Source organism: Habropoda laboriosa, unplaced genomic scaffold (assembly GCF_001263275.1).
Source record: "Habropoda laboriosa isolate 0110345459 unplaced genomic scaffold, ASM126327v1 scaffold523, whole genome shotgun sequence".
Classification (NCBI taxonomy): Eukaryota; Metazoa; Arthropoda; class Insecta; order Hymenoptera; family Apidae; genus Habropoda; species Habropoda laboriosa.
In genome coordinates, this window is record NW_017100752.1 from 898,905 (window position 1) to 919,062 (window position 20,158).

Consider the following 20,158-nt stretch of genomic DNA (forward strand, 5'->3'; position numbering starts at 1 on the left):
CTTTTGATCAAACAGAAAATCATTAATTGTTAATCAGATCATTTTCATCGTTTTTACTCAATCTTCTTTTGTAAAATCATTCTGTTGGTTCCAACTTTCATTCTTTAGTACGTTATTTAATTCTTCTGAATAAAATTCAATTGAAAATCTTCAACAAATCTTCACTTATTATATAGAATATTTTCGTAATTTTTTATTGTCATGCTTTCTTTTTCTGTCACGTTTATTTCTTTCCTATATCAGTGTCACTCCCACTGATAATCGTATCGCACACAGCATGCCCTTTTTCATTGAAAACTGCGAAAGGGTTAAATCATTCTACCTTCTCTTACGAAAATTTTCATTTTTAACTAAAAATTACTATTTTGAAATAACCTTACCATAAATTCTTCATTTCGAACGCAAAATAACCTCCACTTAGAAACAAAATGAACCTATCATAAATTCTACTAAAATTCTAAATTGTCAAAGCACGTCCCTTCTTCTTTTTGAACGCAAGAAATCTCCACTTGCAAACAAACTAAACTTACCAGAAATTAGATCAGAATTCTAAATCATCAAAGCACCTCTTCTTCATTTCGAACGCAAAATAACCTCCACAAAATAAACTTACCATAAATTACCTTAGAATTCTAAATCATCGAACCATACCTCTTCCTCACATCGACTGCAAAAACTCCCTCCGCTTCTAAAGAAACTAACAAATGTCCGTGAAATTGCCTTCGAAAGCGCGCCGCGAAACAACAAAGTACACCGGACAAACACAAATAAATCACGATTTTATTAACTAATTATACCGAAGGCTCCACGGGAGCGAGGAGAAATTCTAAACTCCATTATCCCTCATTTACCGCGAATTCATTTCACCGTGAGCGTAGCAATACACAATCCCCGGCAATTGATAGCTCGACGGTGAACCTTTTTATCAATGGAAGCGTAACATCGATCATTTTCCATGCCTCCCGCGGAACGCTAATAAATTTCACGGTTGTTCGAACGATAAGGAACGACCGAGAAAGGAATCGCCGCCGAGTGAAAAGTGGAAAAGACAAGCAGAGAGAGAGAGAGAGAAAAGGAATAAAAAAGGTCGATATTATCGCCGAAACGAAAAACGTGTCGCGGCTGTTTCTTTTTTCTTTTTCATACACGGATAGTAACACACGTGTTGCGGCCAAGGGAGCACGGTTCATCGTTCAGCGAAACGTGTCAGGACTGAGCAGAGGACCGTTCCTTCGTTTCCGATTCAACGCAGGTCGCTGATCGTGAGGAATTTCTCATGTCACGCCGCGTTACATTATTTATCGACGGTGAATAGAGCTCCATAACCTTTTACTTCGCGATGTTAAAGGGCAGACCGGCGCGGCGCGTTTTCCGGCGCGGGCACTCGATCGATGGATCGCGAGATACCTGCGATTTAACAGACTGTCCGTAGTTATTTCATGTTAAACAGCAGGTAATTTATATGTCAGCGTTTTTCTCATTTTCTCTATTTCACGATTTCGTTTTCTGGTGCGAGTGGTTTGTATTTTACTTAACGGGGGTAGGTTCTGAAATAGGCAATCCTTGTGAGTTTCTTTTTTAAGGGGGGTCTTCTGGTGTGACGGTTTGAAAAAATCGATTTTTATTGTTTTGCATATATCGAAAGTACCACTCTTTGAGAATGTACGCCTGAAGTTTTATAGTTGTATTCGTTAAAATAACGAAGTTATAGCTCGTTTAGTGTGACACATCAGTGTGACGGTTTGAAAAAATCGATTTTTATTGTTTTGCATATATCGAAAGTACAACTCTTTGAGAATGTACGCCTGAAGTTTTATAGTTGTATTCGGTAAAATAACGAAGTTATAGCTCGTTTAGTGTGACACATCGAGGGAGAATGTAAATTGCACTGAAAACTTTAAACGCGTTTTTCTCGGTTGCCACGATCTGGCAAAAACTACCGAACCAATCGAACTCAAATTTTGTACATATCTTCAGAACATGTGTGGCTACGGTCGGTAGTAGAATTATGCCAAAATGTACATTTTTCTGATTCTTGGAGCCTCTGAAAGACGAAAAAAAGTCGAAAAAATCGATACTTCGTATTCAAATCAATTGGATTCTTTTATTTCTGATAAGCAAAACAGCTCAAATCGTGGCAACCATGGACCTACTTTCTTTTTTCATGCTCCTGTTTGACGTGTTCCACAGCAGCCACATTTAATTATTTTTCAACAACAAAAATTTGTAACGATTCTTCAAGGACAAGTAAATGCATAGGAATAAAGCTCATGTTAATAACTTTTACCGTACTTCTGTAATAAATTAGCAAAAAAGCCTCCACGTAAAAAAAAAAAATGTAAGGCCGATTCTACAAGTGTCAGTCAAATGTAGGGCCGATTCTACAAGTGTCAGTCAAATGTAGGGCCGATTCTACAACTGTCAGTCAAATGTAGGGTCGATTCTACAAGTGTCAGTCAAACGACAGGCCAATTCTCCAACTGGCAGTCAAACGGTAAGCCGACTCTATGTAATGTAATACAGGGCATCTGTTTTATCTCAATACAGTGACTGTCAATCTGGCGTGACAGTGAACGTGTTAATAAGTAAATGTTGTTCAAATTATGTTGTGTTTGATCTTTTATTCGCTGCCTTGTCTACGTTCGGCAAACTACAAAGGAGGGCGCGAGGCTCGAAAACGTAGTCCCTGACTCTACAAGTGTCAGGTTTTGTCAGGACACTTGTGGAGACATTACTGTATTATGTTTAATAATAAAAATGTAGGGAGTTTGATTTGTTTATCTCATCTAATACCATAAATACAGTAATTAAATTAAAATGTAATTTTCTCATTATTAAAATTAAAATTTGATTTTCTCTCGTTGATAAAATTTTCTAAATTTTCTCATACTAAAATAAAAATTTTAAACTTCCATTACAAAATCTACCGAATTTGCCTTCAGAAAATCTGGCCAATTCCTAAGTAAACACAAACGACAATGCTCATCGTGTGTCGAAATTAAATTACTGTACAATTTTCTACATACTCAAATAATTACTACAATTTCCTTCGTAACGTTAGACACACATTCTTTCACAAATACATCAAACGAAACGTGACAATTGAACTAGTCAGACATCCACGTTTTAACTATCCAACAGGCATAATTCCAATATTGTTGGCACAGAAAGCAGGAAGAATCGCCTTTACATTTACAAACGCCAAACACTATAGTTGCCGAGGTCGAGTCCCGAAATCGCCAGAATGGAATTCCAGTAGATGACGCAATGGAATTCCGGATACAAGCGTGAAGATTCAATACCGTAATACCTCTTTTTAAAGGATGTGCGACGAAAGAAAAAAATATCTGACACTGTACCGTCTATTTCCTTCTAATCGAATTACCCAAATTGCCTTTATTTTTTGTGAAATTTTACGCACCTGGAGTTTCAATTACGAAGTGTAATAATGTACAACTCTGATATTTGTCGAGTTACTCGTATATTTGAATATTCGAAGTTAATTGGAATAACAAAATTCGTTGAAATTATGTCATTCCATAAGTTTGTGCCAAAAGAAATACTATGATCTTACTAAAAAGAGAATAGAGATAAGTTGTGGAATTAGAAGGCGTATACGTTTCTTTCGTCAAATTTGAGGTTTCGTTGGAAAATTTGACACGAATTTATGGGATTAAATTCTTAAATTAGTAAACATTTATTGTGCTTAATTAAAATTCCCAGAATTTGGCTTCTTTAGAAAATTCAGAAACTTTGATGTTCACAACAGTTACTGTACGGAAAGGAAAAATATTTTATGGAGTTACTATAAAAGTGCTTCGAAGCAGTAAGTAAATTTTAGTAGACTTCAGTGAGTTTCGGTAGATTTTAATAAATTTTAGTAGACTTCAGTGGATTTTAATAAATTTTAGTAGACCAGTGGATTTTAATAAAATTTAGTAGATTTCCGTGGGTTTCGAAAGATTTCAATAGATACTAGTAGAATACAGTAGATTTTAATAGAATTCAGTATGCTCCACATTCATAAGTGAATTATGATAACTGAATTACGCTCCTAACTATTAAGTTATCATTTCAAATTCCACGAAACATTTTTTACAAGATACTACATGCATAAATGAATACTAAGTTTCTGTCGTAAAGTTAAACGATTAAACCAAGTATCATTAACATACAAATTATAGTCCTCTAAAGAAGTTAGACTCGCAGTCATTCTTAATCACAGTGACAACAATGTTATCTTAAGTATCTTGGCACCATTGTACAGCACAACCTTGATTATCCGAATTAATCCTGACACGCGGTACAGATAATAGAACAATTCTATTTTCGCATGATAGAAGATCGTAATTCTCACATATCTTGCAAATATTAATACCAAACAAAAACAAAATTTCTTTTTTTATTTTCTTCCTTCGATTCTTCGAATTCTACAATATTACTTCTACAGTACTTAATATTCGATTAATCCCTGCAAATTCAACAAATTTTCCACTACACCCCTTAACACCAGAAACAAAACTATTCAATAATAACGAAAAATTGCAAAAGACTCTCCAACCACTATAAACCCTCTTCCTTAATAAATTACCGTTCGACTGTCACTGTCATAGTACCACCACTAATCCACGGGCATCGAACGTTTCCTGTTCGCAGATCCGAAGAAAGAAAGAAAAACAAAAGGAAAAAACGAAAAGAAACGAACGCTGAGCGCTTCATTCACACAGCTCGAACCCATTTATCCATCCGTTCCGCGAGGAAACTGCGCGAAGGTCTTCTTTCAATCATGCTGACTGGTCCGCTCGATTCCATCGTCGAGCAACTTAATTAACCGCGTGCGCGAGCTAACGAACGTCCGTGAAAATCTTGAAAACGGTTGTGTGAGCGAAGGGAAACGGTGTTTGCCGAAGGAAGAAGGGAAGATGTGGGAGGAAAAGAAGAGAAGAGGAAGCAAGGAGGAGAGAGAGGATTCGGTATAGGAACGAACGAAGCAACCAAGAGGACGGCGAATACGAAGAGGAAGAAGTAGGAGGTGGAGGCACGCCCGAGAAGAGAGGAAGACAGGTACGAAAAGAGAAAGAAAAGCGTCCACGGTGACGGTCAGCAAGCGCGAACTGAACCCTGACCCTTCGTCCGTTGTCGTCCATACTCGTTCCTGGTCGCTCGGGCCCTCTTTCTCCCACTCACCGGGCCCAACGACTTCGTGGGGTCGCAGCGTGGGCGAAACTCACGCGCGGGGGAGTAGGAGGTAGGGTCCGAGGTGGGCCGTGAGTCCCGTGAGGAGAGGAGAATAAGAAGACGAGGTGGGGGGACGGAGGGGGTGACGAGTTGGCCCGCGGGCGTCCCGGGACCGTGAGAACACCACCTATAATATTATTTAGTCTGTCTCGGTTCGCCTCTCCTCCTCTATCATCCTCTCTCTCTCCATCACCCCGGCCTTTCTTCTCTTTCCTCGAGCTCTCTGTCTTTTGTCTCGCTCCCTTTCATTCGACTTTCTTCCTCATCCGTCGTCCTTTTCTACGTCTTTTGCGCCTCTTCCTCCTCCTCCTCCTCCTTCTTCGTCTTCTTCTGCTTCTTCTTCCTCTTCGCTGTCGTCCTCGTCGTCTCTGCTTCTATCAAGGTTGGCGCGTTTCTTTGCACTCTGTTCTACCAGCGATGTACAGCGCGTGCAGGGAACGTGTCCGTCTTTCTTGCTCGTTTAAGAGGTCCGTTGTGCCGTGGAGGCAGCTAACTATAGGCGCTATACACGGTTTACTCGCGCGCATTAATTGCCGTCGTAAATTGTTGCCGGCTTTGCAGCAGAGGCGAAACGCGGCGGCGGCACGCAGCCTCTACAGCGGCCCACCGACCGTCGACGCCTCCCTTACGAGGGGTGAAGAACGCCCCGTTCCGGCTAGGAGAGATGGAGCTTCAACTATGGGACCGTCGGAGGGTGGGTCCACGCTTCTTCCGCGGTTTCGTGATGGATCGAAGCTTTTTCTGGGTAACGGCTGGCTTCAGTTTAGCTCATCGCTTGTGAGTTTTGGTACTTGCCTCGCGTGCAAACGTTAACTGTTCGCTATAAATTTGAAATAAAAGAAATTTTACAGCTAAATGACAAATTTGTGGCTACGGTTGGACATTTATTAGGTCATCCCACGAGCCCTGGCGAATTTTATAATTTAGATGGATATTCTTAAGGAAGCTTTAAGTTCGTTAAGGAACACGTAGGTGTCTTCTAATTTTACAAATTTTTTCTGTTTCGTTTCGGCGAGACTATTGTGTCGTTGCTACGGGATTTTCATTAAAATACTTTTCGCTTCCGGGACGAACTTATGGGTGACCTTAAAATAGTGAGCAAAGCAAAAATATGGCGGGTTGTATTAGTTAACCCTTCCGCGGAAGTTGGGTAATTTGGACCCAAAGTCAAGTCACAAATTCCCATTTCGCTGTTATTGAACAAGGACTGAAACTTTTCCATATCCTTAAATATCTAATAAACACTAATAATCTTAACAGAAATGAATAAAATTTATACGATTTTTTACAATATCTCGAAATGGAGGAACGCGAAGGAAAAGAAGGTCAACGACAATATGTCGTATAATTTCAATATTGTGCACGTTTAATTAAATTAAACGAACTCGGTATTATTTTTTATACTCATTTCTCGTAAATATACAGGGTGTCTCAGCTGATTTTGGCATCTTGATTTTCTCTTTGATGAAGTTTAAACGGTGCCGAAGGGGGCATATTCCGGTCTTACTGATTCTTTCACGAGTGGAAAAGTTTCACTTTCGTCTGAAACATATTTCGCTTTGAGTAATAATAACGAGAAAATCAAGATGTTAAAATCAGCTGAGACACCCTGTATAATATAAATTTACGTATTCGTGTAACTGTACAAACTCCACAAAAGGGTTAAGTTAAAATTGAAATTGGCGTTACAAAGCAATCTTTGTTGTTAATGCAACCTGTGTTTTCCGTAGCTTCGTCATAATTTCTACTGTGAGTACTATTCGTTGTTTTAAATGTGTGTGTTAAGCTGAAAATTAACTCGTTCACGGTAGTTGAAAAATGCACATTTTCGTATTTCATTCATATTACGTGTGTACGAGTATAAAACGCATCGTTTAATATCAAATAGCACAGTGCCTTAGAGAAGTCCATTTCAGATCCATTTTTGATCTAGGCGTCTCGAAGACGCAAGTACGAATTGATACGCTCCAACAACGTATAAAAATGATGTCTTTAAGACACTTTTAACCCTCGAGCGGTCTCCGGGTCTTTTTTGACCCACCGCCTTTTTATATTTTTAGTCATTTTCGCTGTTATCGAGTTTACGTTCCTTAACATTATCTTAAACGTTTATTGTCTAGGTCCATATGTCGCGTTGGAAACAAAAATTATTACACATGAGGTCTTCGGTCCTTTTTCACCCAAAAGTCTTAAGTCGAAACGAACAACGCACTAGGGTTAAGACATTTCTAAAGTCAACGCACAGTGTTTCGCAGCGTCACTTTTCGAAAAAGTCCTGATTCGTAACACTGGACGTCGTTAAGACGTCTTTTGGACATCTTCAGGCTTCCGCAAGACGTCTGTGTGCTATCTGAGTAAACAAAACTAATGAGCAAGATAGAGGACGATGCTTTAATAGAACCGTGGTTAACGTTGAAAGAATTGGTTAAAATTTTGAAAAGGATTGAAAGGAAAGGATTGAAAAGGAAAAAGGAAAGGTATCTTAAATTTCGACAAAGCAGCGTGCCTCTGTATCCTAAATTTTGAGTAGAAAGATGTCTCTGAATTCCAAAATTTTGAAAAAAAAAGATATCTCTGAATCCTGAAGGAAACAACGAATTTTCGTAAGAGATTAACTTGAAACGCTGAAGTTTCAAACTTCGTGCTCCAAGAAGTTGACTGTGACCGATTGGGTAAGACTATAGTTCGAATAATTTTCACGGTTACGAACAGAGTTCGTGCGATTTCGTAAATAATGAAGCCGTAGGAATGGTGGGTATAGGTAGTTAAAATAGGCTCGTTATGTTAAATGAAGTATTGCTATTGATCTCATCGGTGTATAAAGTCGTGTGTACGTTTGTGCTCATCACACTGTGATCTATAGAACTATAAATCAAGTTAACGGTACACGTTTTTCTCTCTGAACTTTTATGTTCTTCAAGCATTTATTTTCTGCAACAACATGTATAATTTCTTTTCGTATTCTACTATACACTTACACATATTTGTGTAACCGTTTTGAATAAGTCAAGTGTTGTCTGAACGTTAGATTAGTTAGTACAGTGTTTACAGCTACTTACAGCTTGACGAATATTATTAATCGGCAATTAACAAATGAATTTGTTAAACTGAAGAAATCTCTTTGTTGCTAGTGAAATGAACTGAAAGCACCTGTCATCTAGATTTTCTTTTCCCTTTAGGTAAATAATTCTGGTGAAATTCGGTGTTACAAATTAATTCGACGCCCTGTCTCATACTTGATACAGAATCTTAACGACTTTATCAACTAAAACCAGCCATATTTTTCAAAGAGGGAATTTGTTAGTTACCCGATAAATGGAAAAAGTTCGTCCAAAATAATGGAGCTTACTTTGAGTGCTTAATTTTTTGCAAATAAATATTGAAGTTTGCGAAGGAGGGCACCAAATTAATTTGCGCACCTATTTTCAGAATTATTTACATTTATCAATTAGACTACAATTTTTTGCTACTCGCTAAATTAAAAAAATTAAATTTTTAAAATTACAAATTAACACGAAGACCTGTCCAAGTTTTATGTAATATCAAAGATTGAAGTGACAATTACGAAGGGAACATAATAACATCTCTAACAATAATTGCTCGTAAAATATTAATATGCACATGTTCACTCCGTGGCAATTTATCCTACACTACACAATAATTCTTCTTCGAGAATATTAACCTGAGGGAACGTCTAAAAAGAAATTTCCAAATATTTTAGCATAAAGAAACCAGCATAGAGATCGTTTTAACCGTCGAGAGCAGATCTTTCGAAAATTTCAATTGCAAGAAAGAAAATCCTGCTTCAAACGTTGCTTGGCCGATGTTCCAAGAAAGTCTAATTAAAATCGCGCGACTGGTCAATACGAAATTAACCGTGAAACCATCGTTTCAAGTATTTTACGAGCAAGACACCTGAACAATTAATTCCACCGAGGCCGCGAGGTATCGTTTAGCGTTTCCCTATTTCACCCTACGTGCCTTTTCATCAGCATGACAGTGTATATCCGCGTATTCGGTCTGTAAAAGCGCGAATAGCTCGGAAACGAACAGGCAACGTCGTATTCACATTGTTTATTGCCCAACGTGTAAGTACGTATCGCGTTGGTGACACACGCTATGACAGAATTTGCTGTTCATTACTTTCACGGCACACGGTACATTACGTAAGTACCTCGTAATTCTTAATTGGCGACGTTTTAATGATAGCCGGGGACACAGAAGCGCGAAGATTTACCGATACGTCGCCAGATAGAAACCAATTTAACCTTCGAGCTCTAGAGCCGTGTAATTGAATGAACACATTCCGTGCTATTCGTGAAAATTTCGTTGCAAACGGGAGAAATGAAGAGTCGAGTGGATTTCGGCCGACAGGGTGCCGTCCGAGTTGTACATTTGTAAGAATAGCACTGTGTGAAATATGTTCGTAAAATCGAAGTTGGTTGAAATAAAATATTACAAAATTTAGTATTTCTCCTTAAAATATCTTCTCTATATTTTTTACGCAATTTAAATGGTTTCAAAGGGCGAATAAGATGGAGGAAGAATTTGTTTAGTGAAAAAAGTGGCAAAAAGGAAATTTCTGGATATTCAATTTTAGCGTCTAAGATCGTTTCAGGGTCACACTATAAGACATGGACGAATGCAGAGTAATGTTAGCTATAACATACTACAGAAGAAATTATGTGGACACACAGTCACGTTAGTTATAATACACTGCACAAGAAATTACGTGCATACGACCTTGGAAGAAACATTAAAAAATGACATTTATAAAAAAATTTTTTTTTCCATCTGATTCGTCTCTTGAAGCCATTAAGATTGCGCATCCAAATTTTCTCGTACCACCATAGCTGGAGAAGATAATTATTTAGGTGGCCTCTTTTACGCGGCCCACCCTGTGTATCGGTAAAACCATATTACGAGATTATAGACTGAATAATTTTTTTAGCATCTAATTCTTTTGTAACGACAGTTTAGGTTTGTTTCACATTCGATAACCTATATCACTCGTCAAAAATTCATTAATCGACGCAACAGAGTGATCATAATTCACGTAACGAAGGCTTAGATCTATTTTAATTGGTCACCAATGTCGGTCCGAAAATTTCCGCAAACTCCACATCGATCATCTTCAAAGAATTCACCTAATCCGGACCCCTAACCCCGGACTTTACACGCTATCACAGCGGTAACACGCGCAATCTTACGAACTCGCGTTCGCGTCGTCTGAAATCTCGATCGTCGGAAGAACGAAACAACAACGCTCGAAGGATCACGATCCAGGATTGTCCCTGACGGGCTGGTGGAGGCGCGCGCACGTGCAGCCGCGTGCACGCAGTGACGCGTGCACGCGAGATTACGAACGACGCTGTTTACGCCGAAACGGCGAGCAATTGCGGGCCAGCTGTGGGGCTCTCTCTCCAGAATCCGGGGCCCGTTCCTCGCAAACGGTCCCAACTCGCCTCGGATACCTGCCACCAGGTGTCTCCACGAACAGTGCCCAGCAGCGAGAGGCAGGAGCAGTCGTCGGGGCGCCTTCGCACCGCCAGCATCGCGCGCGCGTCTTTCCTCTTTGCCGTTTGCACGTTCGTCCACCCTGTTTCACCACAATTCCCCCATATCGATTGTTCGCGATTCTTCCCCATACGGTACAGAATTGCCGAGCATGTGGTCCACGATTCCCGCCGCAGCTCGTCTCGTCGGCCAGTGAATCGAGAGCCAGAGAGAGAGAGAGAGGGAGAGTCGATTGTTGTAAAAGAAACAAAAACAAAAAAAAAAGAACACCACGCTCGCCACACACGGACGGAAGCGACGGACAAGACAGATCACCCTCGCCAATGCTGCCGGCAACACGTCGACATCTCCTCAGCCTGACCCGGGACGATTCTAGCGACGGGGGAGGATGCAACAGCAACAGCAACAGCAACAACAGAACCAGGAGCAGGAGCGGGGAATCGTAATGGTCCCGTCGTCCTCCACCTCTTCTTCCTCCTCCTCCTCCTCGTCCTCCTCCTCCTCGACAACCACGTCCACCACCAGTACCGAGCTACAAGACGTCGCCAGTGTCACAGAGGCCGGACTGCCGAATTTCACCTTGCAGAGCGTCGCCCTTGGTCTACAAGGTGCCCTCTTGGCCGCCCTTCAAAGAGCTGCACTCCTTCCCCCTGGACACGCAGCAGCGGCCGCTCTCAATCTCCAGGCGTTGGAGACCTATCTGACCCTTCATCGACTGCACGCCAGCAGCACGGCAACAGGTGTCAATCAGTCCACCGGTTCGGGACTGGCTAATCAGAGGTGTTCGCCGATAAATACCGGATTAGAGAACGCGTTGGCCTCGACGACACCGTCGAAGAACGATCAGCTGACCGCTGAGAGACTGCTGCAGTCTGTGGACGATGAAGAGGAGGGACGGTTGGATTTTATCGGAGATCCCGAGGAGGATCTGGCACTGTTGGAGGAGCAGGAAGTGTTGCTGAGAGACACGTCCGTGGCGACTTCTTCGGCGAACCAGGAGGCACTGTTGCGACGGATATCGGAAGGGAGTCGCGTGAATTCCAGTTCCGCGACCACCGTAACGCAATCAACGTCCCTGTCGCAAATAACCGCCTCGACGTTCACGTCGCCGGCCTCTTCGTCCGTTTGTTCGTCGTCCTCCTCGTCCTCGTTGTCCTCGTCGTCGCCGCTACAGGCCACGTCTACCTCGGCCGAGCCGAGCATACCGCGGACCTGCAGGGCGTCCAGGCCTAAGAAGCAGTTCATCTGCAAGTTCTGCAGCCGACAGTTTACGAAGAGCTACAATCTGCTGATACACGAGAGAACGCACACCGACGAGCGACCGTATTCCTGTGACATTTGCGGAAAGGCCTTCCGACGGCAAGATCACCTGAGGGACCATAGGTAAGTTGGTGAACGTAGATCGGTCAGCTTTGCGATTTTTCTTTTTTAATGTTTTACCTCGTGTTTTTCGATTTCTTACTTAATCGTTGCTGGACATTTTTCACTGTTTTATGGGTTTTCTGCGAGATTTTGTAGTTTAGTCGCTGCTTGAAATTTTGTAGATTGCTTTACGGCGTGGTAGGTCTCTTTTTTTATCGAGGATTTGATTAATCTGTCTGTTTGGTTAACACTGCTTTCTGCGTTAAATATTGGTGGAAAATTGGGGAGGTTTTTGGAGTTGTAGATACGTATAATTCTTCGTATTCGATGGAGTATTTTGTGATTCGGTGTTTTTGTCTTTGTTAACTATAATTCTACCGCTTTTTAGCGGTATGAAGGTTAGGATTTTTTCAATTTTTTGGTACCTATTCTGCAAAATCTTTTAAAGTTTCTAATGTTTCGTTTATAATTCGAACACTCGGTATGTTAAGATTTTATCTGAAGTTGCAACCTTGTAACAATTTGAAGCATTATTCTGCGTCTTGGAAGCTTATCAGCGTTCAATATTTTCTTAATCGTTGATTAAGATTGCGTAGAGGAATGTGGGGTAAGACGAGGATTCTAAAGAGAAGCGTGAATAAAATCAAGCGTATTCTTCGTGTATTAAAGCGTTTCTAGAATCGGCATACACTCGTCTTTAAATTTGTGCAACAAAATTCAGATCACAGGAATTAAACACTTAAATAAACCTCTTTTTTCTTGAACGCTAATCTTATACCCATCTAATACCCCATGCGGGGTAAGTTTGGTCTTGTATGGGGGCAAGATGAGGTAATCAGGGACAAAATGAAGTGGACATTACGTAAAGTGTGTCCAAAGCTGTGTGGATTGATATGCAATCTCAACAAACGCTATCATATTTTGAATAAAAAAATTCCATCACTTCCATTTATAAAAATTAACTTGACTTAGATATCATCCCCCCTACTACTTCACCTATAGAAAAATTATTTGCACCACATAATGTGCCTCTATATAAGGAACAACATTTGTAAGGATAGTTTTTCTGTAACTTCCATCTTTCGTGAGATATTCCAGCGTTTTTAGTTAAATGGAACACTCTGTATGTAGAGGTAAACACAAATAAAGAGAGTAAAAATAACAAAGATAAAATGGAGATCCTCTTGACAAGCATGTTGCTTAATTTATTTTTTTCTTCGTTTAATACTTCCAAGTTGTTCTTGATTTTCTTCTTCAGCTTTTTACAATTTGTGTACTTTCCCTCTTCAGTTGCTTTTTTGATGTCACCTAATTTTCCAGAATCTTCCAGAAGTACACTCGCGCACACACAGTCTCATAATTGCGACTGATTGATTAGGATACATCATTCGTTACTGAGTAGGAACTCACTAAAATATTAGGTCATCTCATAAGTTGGTGCCGAAAGCGAAAAATATTTCAATGAAAATCCATAGCAACGATATAATGGTTTTATAAAAAAAAACAATTGTGGAAACAGAAGGCACTTATGTCCTTTTTATCAAATTTTTACCAATATTTCGTTGGAAATATCGATCTAAATTCTAAAATTCAACAGCAACTCATGGGATGACCTAACACTCAGTAAAATTAACAACATGCTCCACAGTAATATTCGATCTTCTCAGAAATAGCGGAATTTTTCGCTCGTGTCGTAAACTTTATGTTAAAATGTCCTTAATAGGACTGAAACTGAAGAAAATGCGAAGAAAAGAATTAGTAGAGGTTAGTTAAGTGAGGTTAGGTAGGGCACATCCCCATCTTGCCCCACTCATTTGTCCCATCTTGCCCCAGAGGTATAGATCACATCTTGCATGTTTTCTGTAAAATAATCTCAAAGAATTTTTAACGAATATTACTCATTTGTGAAGAAATAACCAATAAGGCGGATTAATTTACCATTTTTGGTCAAAAAAAGGAGACAAAGAAATTGACGTTGCTGCAGTTTCTGTAGAATTAAATCATTATTGCAAAATTTTTAGGTCTCTTCGTAACTGATAACACGTGTAGAATTTAACACTGCTCGTTTTGGACAAAAAATGCTTACTCTAGATGACTTTGTCCCTTGTATAATTTTCTGACTTCCTTTCCATTCAGCCTCTTTTTATCACTTCACGAGTTACTCGTGTAAAATTATTTATTTGGCATTGATTTTGCAACTTATTTCACGAATTTTCAAAAGTACTTATGCACTTATCTTTGAGAAAAACTTCTCACAAATAAATAATCATTACATATTTTTTAAGTATCTGATAATATTTAAAATAGTTTTGCAGAAATTTCAAGTTAGACATCCTTTCTACCCCATATCTAGCAAAAAAGAAAAACAAAATGAACTTTTGTTACCACAGAAACTTCACCAGCTTAATTTAAATTGCTGAAATTTTTCACATTATACCAAAGGCTACTCTTCAAGTATCTGACCATATTTAACCCTTTGAGCGTTTAAATGCTTCAAATTTACTTTGCAAGAGGTTCACATAGGACGTAACATTGTAGAGCTCAAAAAATGGGTGCAAATATCTCGGTAAAATCATTCAAAATTAGATAAGGAAAAGTAAAAGCATATATCCACACTACTCGCAATTAATTTAACCCCTTGCACAGAAATAACACGAGGCACACTCGTAATAAGCTTCGATGCCTAATTTTTAAAAACTAAAATTTTTTCACGAAAAATTCAAGAGAAATATCTGTTTTACTCATACACGACAATTTTCAAAATTAGCTTGTCGCCGAAAAATATATTCACAGTGCAAGGTGTTAAGTCCAGTGGCGGCTCGTTTGAATTTGCACCGGTGGGGCTGCAGCAATGAAACTAAAAGAAATCAGCATAGATTGAAAAAGTTATATCATTAATAAAACTGAAGCCAATTACTCAGAAAACTGGTTAAGTCGTAAAAACAGTTTCCACTTTTCCACCACATTTTAGCGAGCAGTCAGAGGGTTAAAAAAGTTTCCCACAAGTCTCTCAAATCAAACATCCTCCCTACCCTCGTACATCTGACAAAACAATTTCACCACCCGGTACATGTAAATCCGAAATTAGCCAGGATTAGAACCGACGATAATTGAACTCAATTTACCTCTATTCAGAGACGCGCCGGTTAAGAGAGTGACGAGAAAAAAGAGAGAAGAAAAGAAAAACACAGCCTGACGATGAACTTCTTCGCGGAAAGGACGCGGAAGATAAAGTTGCTATTACGCGTGCTTATTGGCCGAGCAAAGTGTGCACAGCAAAAGTAGTTACACCAATCATGGCGCCTCGTGAAACGTGCTTTCTTCTCCGACGAGATCCGCGCTCGCGTTCTCTCAAATTGATTGCAATCTTCGCCGCGTCTAAATACGACGAAATAATACGGCTCGACGTGTAATTATGACGGCGGCCGGGATATCGCGGCGGTGTATTAATTACGTTGATCAATTCGTGACAATTTATCGGACTTTTCGTATCTTGCTCATCAATCACGACAACATCAATCGATACGTCCGCAATTCCCGTTAATTGGGCACAGGTATCACGCTTGGAAATTAGCCGCGGCCTATCTTCTCCGTTTTATTCCTTTCTCGTTCTCCGTGTCCTGTGCATTGTTCTCGGGTCTCGTCGAGGTGAACGCGGTTTGCTGGTTTACCGGAATGGTAAATTATACACAATTCGAGAGTTAATTCGAACGGAGAGAAATTTGTCGATTTTGCCATTTCTTTCCTTCCAAGTTCTATTTTTGTTTGCTTGAATCGATCGGGGTGTTCGTGGTATGCTGATGCGTTCTCAGTCTTTCGTCATTTATATTTGGCGTATCTCTGCGCTCGGCGCAAAATTAATGCAACAGTTGGGTAGGCAAATGTAGGCAAATTGGGTAGCTTGAGTTCGAGTCTAACTTTTTTACTGTTCTTGGCCTCTGAAAAATGTGAAAAAATTCTGGAATGTTTACTAAAGTCTTTGCTATATTAGAGAATTGTTCGTTAAGTTAAATGTTTAAAACTTTTTTCAATAAAAATAGAAGTTTGTTTCGAAGGAATGTAAGGGTGAAAGTTTACTTGGGTCATTAATGACCCAGATTGCCTACGGAGGGTTAAGTTTTATTTACTAATAACGGATCATTTCTGTAGGTGTTGCACAATGTTTCAGAGATTATTAATTCTTCATTGTTAAATTTTAACATATTTTAATACCTAAAATTTCTTACTTTGTCTATCTCAATGTAATTTATTATTCTAAAAGGTTTACCTGAAATTTTCTAGTTCATTGATATCTAAAGCACACCGTTTTATTACCTTTGTTTACATACATTTTGTAATTTTTGTAATCTCCGTTTCTCTGATAACGTTTGGCTTTCCAATTTTGTCAATCACTCCCCTCGATTTTCTCACTGTTACAGAACTCTTATTTGCACAATTAATTTCACACATTTCGTACATTCAACGTTGCATAAAATTTAAATTGCCAACAAATACTGAAATACTAACAAAAGAGAGAGAATCATACATTCTTGTTTCTTTTATCCTCTTATTCCTCCATTCAATTAACAATCTCCAGTAACCTAATACCTTAGTATCCTAAAAACTCCAAATTTTCATATCCACCAATTAGTAGATTATGGATTTTCATGTAAATCTGTATTTTTACAGGGAACCGTTAAAAAAGTGGATTTAATTTTAACCATGTATTATTTATTTTACGTCTACCATATTATTATATTTTCCGCTTACAAATTAATTTTAATCGATAAACGTCGTCAATTAACAACAGCTAATACAGAGAAAATGCGTATGAAAGTTTATACCGTGTTTGTTCAAACAATAACGCATATACCTGATCAAAGTAATTTCCACTCGACTCTATACAGTTTTCCCAACGATCAACTATTACACTCTCATTACTCCAAATTCGTCAAAATCATTAATCTCTGAATTAAAACATTCTTTGGATGCTACTTTTAGAATGTCTTCATTTCAGAATAATTTATTTGCTAAAAAATTGTTTAAACTGAATAGGGAAGAATGCGGAAAAATTTTATATTTTTTACCTTAGATTGTTTCCAATCATTTTTCTTAAAACATTATCGTCTGCCCTATCTAGCCTTCCTCTTGTCTCATTTCCAATAAAATCTCACAAATCTTGAATTTTGCACACCAACTTCTTCTCGACTATTCTGTATAAAAATATTATTATTATTTATTTATTTTCAGCCACGTGGCTATGAAAAGGCCTTGCTTTGCAATATATTACATCCTCCACTCGCACACTCACTCTTTAATTACCTATTTCCTAACAAAATTTACCTAATCAACCCGCCAATTTCATTCACACCAACTATGTACAGTGACTCTTAACAATATTCGGACACTCTTTAGAACAGTATAACTTTCTTTTAAATTGGATCAAACGACTTGAGTTTTTTTGAGAAGTTAGAAGGATACTAGATGACGTGTATAAAATTTTTTGAAAATATTGCAATTTGTAGGAATCGCGAAGAAAATTGTAAAGATCACTGTTTACGACTTTTTTACCTGAGCTTGTAACGAAAATTTAAAACATACGTTTTGTAGATTTATGTCAATTATACACACGCTGAAAATTTCATCGAAATCGGTAGATGGAGAAACAAGCGACAGGCATCGAAAGATGTAGGAATCTTCAGATTTACTACAATTATAGGCCGAACGACGTGAAATAGTGCGATTTTCACAATCTTTAACAATTTGTAGCTCATAGTAACGTTAACCGATTTCGATCAAATTTTCAGCATGCGTATAATTGGCACAAATCTACAAAACGTATTTTTTAAATTTTCATTACGGGCTTGGATAAAAAAGTTGTCGAATGTGACCTTTACAATTTTCTTCACGATTCCCACAAATTGCAATTTTTTCAAAATTTGTTGCACACGTCATCTGGTATACTAATCCTTCTAACTTCTCAAAAAAACTCAAGTGGTTAAGTCCAATTTTAAAAGACTTGTACTGTTCTAAAGAGTGTCCGAGTATTAATAAGAGTCACCGTATTTATCACATGTACCAAATACCTGTTACATTCTCGTACTCGACATACTTCAACCCTTTGCACTCGAGATGCGACTAAGAAGCGACATTATATTTACCATTAGAGGCAACTCTAAGCATGATATTTTCCAAGACAGCAGGCCTATGGACCTTCGTGTTTAGACAGGGTCGGCTCAGATAGCGAGCTAATGAGGCAATAGCTTGAGGCGCGATTCGAAAAGAGCGCGAAAATACAAAATTCCTGTTTTTTATTCTCTGAGACGTGAAAAGTGAAATTTGCTGCAGTGAAGGCTCGTAACTCAATTATGTTATTCTACTGAATTTAACAATATATTTCAGTCTTCTGTCATTTTATTCAAGTGATATAAATAAACTTTGTATTACTTAAGTTATCATAAACTTGATGGAGTATCGCATTTTACTTCTTCAATTCTTCCTTAATCTTATTTACGTTTGGAGGAGGATAATAGGGGGGAAAAAGGCTTTGAGCCGGCCCTGTGTTTTAGAGATCTCAGCAGTGAAACAATCTGAGAGAACCAACATTTAATAAAAATATTATTTTTGAGGTGGGTGAGGAACGTCGTTACCCTGTTTTCACCTCAATTTATCAAAGTATAAGCGTATGGTCGTACAGGCGTACAATTGGTCCAGAAAATACAATTTATTTTGTTACTTGTCCCGGCGGCAGCGGTTCGGCGGGTACGTCGCGATGGTCGGTAAAGGAAAAACTGTCCGGAGGTGTAGGCGTGCTGGGTTTTTATATTGTTAGGACAGGGAGACAGGAGTAGAGATAGATAGAAAATTCATAGAAAGCGGGCCGTTCGTCCTCGTGCGAACCTGGATGCCACATGTGCGCTTCTTAGGCCACTCGAGGACGAAGGCAAGTCTTAACCCGGGGAGAGACAAAAGAACGGAAACTGAAATCTGAAGGAGTTGGAAAAGAGAAGGTTCGCGTGGAAGAATAGAACGAGGTCCGGTAAGGGTTTGTTGACGACGACGTACCCGCGCCACACTTTAAAAAAATTGCATTAATCTTTGCTACTTCCTTATAGAGAAAAGGGCCTTCGAGGGCCAAGGATTAATAAGTCATCACTCACATCGTCAACACACCTAACTCCACAATCATCCTCACATCTCAGACTCCACCAAAAATTTCCACGCTCTAACGCTCCGACAATTCTTAATCCCCCTAATCCCCTTAATCCCATTACACCGATCATTCCAACCGTTCCAACACAGCCATCAACACCGTCTAGTTAAACCGTAAAGAGAACCATCGTTGCTCTCTCTGTTCCAGGTACATTCACAGCAAGGAAAAACCGTTCAAATGCGCCGAATGCGGCAAAGGATTCTGCCAGAGTAGGACCTTGGCCGTGCACAAGATCCTCCACATGGAGGAATCCCCGCACAAGTGTCCCGTCTGCGCCAGAAGCTTCAACCAGAGAAGCAACCTCAAGACCCACCTTCTCACTCACACAGACATCAAACCTTACCACTGCGCCTCCTGCGGCAAGGTGTTCCGCAGGAACTGCGACCTCAGGAGGCACTCGTTGACTCACAATTTGGGCGTATCGACGTCACCGCCGCCGCCAGGGATCCCTGTCCCCGGTTCTGGAGCCGTCGTGCTTCAAGAAACGTCCTAGTGATCCTGTAGACCAACCGGAACGTCCTGGTGATCCTGTGGACCTAACCGGAACGTTTTTTGGCATTGCACTAGGAAAATTGATCTTCGTACCGGCCGAGTGGTGGAGATCTCGAGGAGATGCCCGGATTTCGGAGGAAACGAGAAGGACTCGGTGGCGTTCGAACGAGTTTGTCGAAGTTTCTTCTGGATTCGATGTAATTGTTTTGAGAATGGTTTTCGCGAGATGATCGATTTGAGATAATTAAGCGTGGGTTGTTTTCGTCGTTTGGATGGAAACTGGTGTGAGACTCGGTGTGTGTGAGCTAACGTGGACGTTTGTCTGCGATTTTTAGCGTGCACTTTTAGTTGCGTATA

General features: G+C 39.6%; 1 protein-coding gene across 1 annotated transcript; it reads left to right on the forward strand.

Annotated features, from left to right (window-relative positions):
* The first annotated feature begins 10,781 nt into the window (after window positions 1-10,781).
* Window positions 10,782-19,802, forward strand: LOC108577166 (protein sister of odd and bowel). Its single transcript, XM_017940275.1, has 2 exons — window positions 10,782-12,138; window positions 19,457-19,802. The coding sequence occupies exons 1-2, from the start codon at window positions 11,144-11,146 to the stop codon at window positions 19,800-19,802; spliced, it is 1,341 nt and encodes a 446-aa protein (XP_017795764.1). The 5' UTR covers window positions 10,782-11,143.
* Window positions 19,803-20,158: the final 356 nt, after the last annotated feature.